Source organism: Lytechinus variegatus, chromosome 1 (assembly GCF_018143015.1).
Source record: "Lytechinus variegatus isolate NC3 chromosome 1, Lvar_3.0, whole genome shotgun sequence".
In the NCBI taxonomy this organism is placed as follows: Eukaryota; Metazoa; Echinodermata; class Echinoidea; order Temnopleuroida; family Toxopneustidae; genus Lytechinus; species Lytechinus variegatus.
The window spans coordinates 42,698,161-42,704,861 of record NC_054740.1 but is presented as its reverse complement, the minus strand read 5'-3'; the positions used below and the strand labels follow the sequence as shown (position 1 = coordinate 42,704,861).

At 34.4% G+C, this 6,701-nt stretch overlaps 1 protein-coding gene across 7 annotated transcripts in view; it reads right to left on the bottom strand.

Annotated features, from left to right (window-relative positions):
- Nucleotides 1-1,701: 1,701 nt before the first annotated feature.
- The window catches only part of LOC121414489 (arf-GAP with Rho-GAP domain, ANK repeat and PH domain-containing protein 1-like), a 123,772-nt gene continuing 118,772 nt past the window's right edge, over nucleotides 1,702-6,701 (bottom strand). For 4 of the 7 annotated variants that reach the window (XM_041607695.1, XM_041607721.1, XM_041607736.1 and 1 more), the window contains one exon: nucleotides 1,702-5,337. In XM_041607695.1, coding sequence (XP_041463629.1) covers nucleotides 5,290-5,337 — 48 coding nt within the window. In that variant the 3' untranslated portion in view covers nucleotides 1,702-5,289. Of the gene's footprint in view, nucleotides 5,601-6,701 lie in introns of all 7 variants that reach the window. The other 3 variants (XM_041607688.1, XM_041607705.1, XM_041607727.1) reach the window with 1 other exon arrangement.

Here is a 6,701-nt window from a genome sequence, read left to right as displayed (position 1 = left end):
CAGATTTTTTTTCTACATTCAGCTTCTTATTAGGGAAGTAGGCATGCAGACTAGGAATATATACAGTGCGTCTCACAAAAGAGGAAACACATTTTCAGAGATAGATTTCATAATTATTTTTTTTTTTGTATAAATTTGTTACTCATGGCAAGAGTGGAATCTCATCTCTACTTTGAAACCAACAGCTTAGCAAATCATTCACACATGGCAGATTACAAATAATCAATACTGAGACATATCAGAAATAGGTGAATCTGAAGTCGTTCTTATTTCAAGGATCAATGACAGAAACGTAACAAAGAATACAAAAGAAATGCTAATGAGCAAATCGTCGATTAAGCACGATTGTCATATCACGAACCAATCTTGCCCAATTTTTCTGTGCAATCTGGGCCCTGTTGCATAAAAATTTATGTATTGATTCATGTCAACGACATAAGCTATGCATGATTTTATGTCATGATCGAAATCTATGTCATTATGACATAAATTTTTTTCAACAGGGCCCTGGGTTCCCTGGTTTCTTACATTAAACTTTCAAAACTTGTTTCGCTCATTAACATGTGTGAACTGTTTGTCGCATATTAGGTATCAAAAGAAAGAGGAATACTAGTTATTGAATTATATGATTATGTAAATTTATGTAAATTAAATACAATTCATTTGTCTTTGAAGAAATAAGACATGGGACTCACAGTTTCCTTTTTTTCTGGGACACACTGTATCGGTATAAATGCAAATTAAAGAATAAAAACATACGAATTGAGATTTCTTGTATCATCCTCTTTTATTTGATTTATATACAATGTTTTTTAAACAACTAAATTAGCTTAGAGATGCATTATCATCAAGTACTGTTTTAAAACAAAATCTACTTACCAAGTACTGTTAGTCTCCATGGCAAGCTTTTAAAGAAAATTAATTCTTAAATTACAGAATGATTTTAAGCCTCTGTTACAGAAAACAGGTTATATATGTTTATTATATTTTCAATCATATCAAATAAGATAGTAATAAGTCTGTACATGAATGTTGTCTTGATAAAAGTAATGTAATGTTTATTTACCTCTTGAGTAACAAAAAAAAAGAAACATATTTTCAACCAATGTATTTGTGGGACCTTCACTTTTGATTTAAAGGATTTAAAATAAATCGAGATCAGCTGTGAATAGTGACCAGTTGAATATTGGCTTTATTTTCAATCTTAACTTTTAAATCTCAAAAAAAAAGATTTAAACTCGATTCTTTAAAAACTTTACATGTACATCCACAAGATATAAATCTTAATCTAATAATCGGTTGGTCACTATTTACAGCCAATCTGGATTTGCTTTAAATCCTTTGAATTTTTCTAGTTCATATTGTATTGCTCTAAAATAATTATACAGAAAAATATGGGTTTGGAAAATGAAAAAAGTTTATTATTTGGAAAAACTGCCCAAATTCATTTGGTCTACAACCACTTTGCCTACTTCAGTGTTTGGTCACATGATCCCATTGTCATTTTGCAACTTCATCCATTCACGCTTTACTCATTTAGTCGAAAGAAAGTTTCACTGATAAAGTGCAATTATACCACTATTATGGAGCACTGGCTTTATGTTCCCTTCACTCGGGGTGGGGGGGGGGTAAAAACTGCCCAAATTCATTTGGTCTACAACCACTTTGCCTACTTCAGTGTTTGGTCACATGATCCCATTGTCATTTTGCAACTTCATCCATTCATGCTTTACTCATTTGGTTGAAAGAAAGTTTCACTGATAAAGTGCAATTATACCACTATTATGGAGTACTAGCTTTATGTTCCCTTCACTCAGGGGTGGAGGGAGGGGAATTTCACAAAGATTTAAGTGTAACAAACAATTACGATGAAATTCCCAATTGCGCTGGGTATATAACGCATCACGCATGGGTCGGATTAGGCTTAAAGGACCTGTATTACCTCAAATTGATCGAAAGGTTACAAAATAGATACCATATGCATGTTGGCGTTACAACATGACTCTTATTGGGTGTTGCAGGAAACTTTGGATTGCCAGTCAATTTTAGGTCCCAACATCAATTCAAATCATGCATTCCATTGCAAATTTGCGATTGCTAGATGGTCTGCTTCTTGCATCAACAAGTATAAATTTATCTTCTTTCGTGAAAATTGATCTTTTACACGGAAATTTGCATCCCAAAATTGCAATCGACTACACATTATTCTTGTATTATGATATTACACTAAACTCTGTGTAAAACTGCACCTGTGATTGCTGGAAGGAAACTATAAAAAAAATTGGTCCAAAAGTGTAATTAACGTGGAAAAAATAACATACTTTTCATTTCTAAATCAAAGTTGTCTCTATAGGCTTATATGTGTAAATTCTGAAATCAATTTATACCGAAAAAACAAATCTTTCATAAATTTATACCAAAAAAGAAAAATCTTTTATAATCTACACAGCCTGCTGTATACATATATGTTATTACTATTTACAGCACTCATTTCATATATATACGACCTTGGTGTGATTGCTGAACAACCCATGCAATATAATATACAGTACTACAAAATATACAATACAAAGGTCAATTAGAAAATGCTTATGACTTATTCTATTGACCAGTCATGATTTTTTTTAGATGAGGATGGTTCATCTAAATCACTTTCTTATAAAACATATCACAACATTACACACATCATTTTGCTCAGGCATTGAAATAAAATACACACACTTGTTACCTCTGAAAAAGTGCTCCCTGTGCGTATAATTCTTACTTATTTCCTCAATGATGTGTATTTGTGTACAATTAACAAGCCCAATAAAAACCTATATTGCATGATCGATATAATATATTTGGTCCTTCCTAATGTATTAAAAAAAAAATCATTAAAACAAAATGGAATGGTTTATCTCTGGTTGTAAAATTTACAACTCCCTCTATGAATGAGATGATTACACACTTGTATCATTAAATAACCCAGCAAATGGGCCAGAATATATTGTATACAGAATATATAAAGAGTCATAATGTATATATCCATTAGTTAATTCTATAACCACATCTGATTAATTTGTGCAATTTTCAAATTGTCCGAAATTAAAAAAGTCTGGGTAGTTTGCTATCAACAGCATAGGTTATACAAGAGAGCCAAAATTACCCCTAAAATTTGGAAAACGGAATGCTTTGAGGCGACAACCTTGTCTAAAGTTGCCCCAATATCTTCCACAGACAATAATTCAAGAACATCAATAATATAACTATTCTACCCCCAAATTCAGCAATCGCACCAAATAAATGTGACCCCAAAACAACTCCTAAGAATTACAATCATTTCCTACCCTGGAAATGAACATGTCATTTCTACTGCATGGAATTATATATTGTGAATTATACATATTTCAATTTCTACATGATACAAAAGCATTACAGAATTTATAAAAAGTTAATCAGAGGCACCTTTATCATTATTGCTTGCAATGGACTATACAATGATATAAAGCCACATTAATAACATATCAAATGGAATACAAAAATATTCAAAGTATTAAAATGCATCATAACTCTCTGTGTATACATACATACATGTACATAACAAACAAAATATATCCTTCATTATTAAACTAGCTCAACAAGTGCATTATTATCATTGTGTACTATGTGAAGCTTTGAAACCTCTGCCATTCAAAGTCTGAGCTTTCGATATAAAAGTAGAAATGATAAGGAAAGGTATATTGCTTAATTCCGGTCGGATAACATTGGAATAATTTCAGCGAATTACTGAAGTGAAAGAGGACTTCAGAATTATTGGTCGTGTGATCATTTATTACCATTTCATTACAAAATTCAGTCACAAGATCAGTATAACCCTTGTTTTGTTCATTCTTAAAGAAAGAAAAGTGTCATCATTTCCTATCTGATTCTAAGATACGCTGTTCCATCTTCTTGGTATTCTTTGCCATTGCCATGCTAAAAAACAACCTATTATTAAACCCACAATAAGTTTCCAAAGATTATTTATTTATGTACAGTAATTCAGTAATTGGAACTTACAATGATATACTATCTGATCAATTCACCCACATAACTTCTATTAAAGAACACAAGTTCTGTTGAAACTAAATGAAGTAAAGTAGAAGATGACTATAATATTTCAGAAAAACCTTTGCTTTACAAGATCTTCGTTTTGAGTCGGGTGGTCAGCACCACAAATCTAGCATATTCCTTTATATTAAACAAGATTTTTTTTATTTCATATAAAATTTGCATCCACCATTTAAAGCAATATGCAAGCAAAAAATATTGGAAAAAATATATAAATATTCAAGGAAAGTAAAATATATCTAATATGAGGATAAAAGTCTTTCAAGTAACATGATAAATGCCTCCAAATATTAAGCAAGTGTTAAATGTTTTGTCTGAGTGTGTAAATAATACATGGTTTAAGTTTTTCTGCCTACCCAAGTTCGTCGACTTGCAGCATCTCAAATCACAATAGTTTCTTTGAATAACGCTATCATCATGAGTTGTTCATACGCGAGGGATGAGTTACATCTTACTTCATCACCATAACATACAATGAAAAGACTTTTCTCATTTTCTTATTACACATATTTTTAAATCTGCATAAATTGACCTTCTATTATAGTCAAATAATAGCCCAAAGTCAGAGCAATGTTTGAAACCAGGGAAGCACTGCATAAACATTTTGGTCCCATAAGTTGTTGATCTGATAACTTTCCTTGATTTAGATTAGCTGTGAATCACTGTTACTATGGTAACTGTCAGGTATAAACTGACAAGACCTTTCATGGAATGCTCCCTAGATTATGCAAGAAATGTGCAATTCACTTTCAGTTAGTTGAATTCCTCAGAAGTCAAACTTCTGCAGTCCAGACTTCGGCGGATCCCTGTATACACTAGGCATTCTCTCTTCGTTTATTTCAACTCTCCATGCATTATAAAAGCAAGCACAAAAAGATGCCTGATTTTGCATAAATAAACCTATAGTCCAGAGCTAAAGGATGTTTCAGACTGGCCATGTCCACTACATGATCATTGATTCATTTTTTCCCCAATAGCTTTCGTACATAAAAGCGATCTCCTTTGGACATGCAGCAACTCCTGTTAACCAGGTAGCGTCGCACAACGAAACGCTTTCCAACAAGAATTTTTCATGGAATGACAGCTTTCATAGATTCCGCAAAGTCTCCTTCCTCCAAGGCCTGGCTTTGTTGCCATGGCAACTAGACTGCATCCTTCAATTGCATGCGACGAGTTCAGGAGGATGCAGCCAAGGGTTCAGTCGGTGATCGAGTTATGCCGCTTCCAGGGGACCTTCAGCTTGATCTGTGCATCAGAGAACGTTTCAGGGTTCAATAAGAACGTTTCTCTTCATTAGCATTCACAAGTTATCATCATCATTATCATGCCAAAATGGGAGGACTGAAAACAGTTTCATTTAGGACCATGCATGTCTGTTATACTGTTAGAAGTATGAACCGGTGCTGCAATGTAGTTAGTATAAGCAGGTGGGAGGGTGGGGGTCATTCGTTGACCGAGTTGTTCGACGGTAGCCGATGCTTTATGGACTTTACGAAACCACGCCCTTTCTGCGTATCAGAAATATACGATGCAGGATAGAGGAAAATGACAAGGAAACATGAAAGGGTGAAAAAAGAAAATTGAAATAAAATAAAACAAAATCATATGGTGTGAGGATCAAATTAGAAACATCTAAAATAAAGTTTTTCCAAATTTAGAGGGCAAATATGATTATTAAACTGGTGAAGTGAAACTGATCCACAGTTTCTAAGGGAGTGTTCAATGTCGATATTCAAATTTAAACAGCAACATGAATCATGACTGAAAACTGAATTCCAAAACACTGGACACAAACACAATCAACGGTACACCATTCTGTTCTGGCACCTGTTTGTGTAGGCTTCCACTGCAAGAGCAAATTTAAAGACGTTTCAAAACGCAACTATGTTCAATGTCACATTCGCGATGCTCAAGGTGATCGCGTTTACAAACTGATCTCTTTCGACGTTAAAATTTTCCTACGAATCATGATTTGAAAGACGTTTACTTTTATGACCGGGCATAGTGGACATTGAACACACCCTTTGTTTCACATTATATTCATGTCTTGTAATCACGTTTTCAATCATGATTCATGTTGCCATTTAAATTTGGAAACTGACATTGAACACACCCTTAAGGCAACTTGTCAAAACTCTGTGCTGTGTCTATTAATAGGAATCCTGCTATAAAGCTGCTATGCATCTGTTCATTGCAGCCCTCCTGCATTCTCTCCCGAAGGGGGGGGGCGCTGGTACTCACATATATTGGTGTTACGGGGACGTGCCGCTTTGATGGACCCCTTTTTCAGACCTAATTTTTGGTTCCCTAGATACTCCAAATGACAAAAGTTCTGTTCAGAAGCCACACACCCTGCTCTCAAGACCTGTGTTACACCCCCATCATAATATACATGTGTAATTCGAGTGCCCCCCCCCCCCGGCATTCTGTATTGTTTTGTCTACAATAAAGTGTGCCAGAGGATTGATAATTAAATGCTGCTTGCAGGATTCCTACTAGAAATACACAGATCTGACTATTGACAAAGTACCTAAGAGTCCTTAGTGGAACATGGCCCTGGAAAGTGGGGGGTGCTGAAGCACCATCCAAGATTTTCCTAGGGGGTGCGT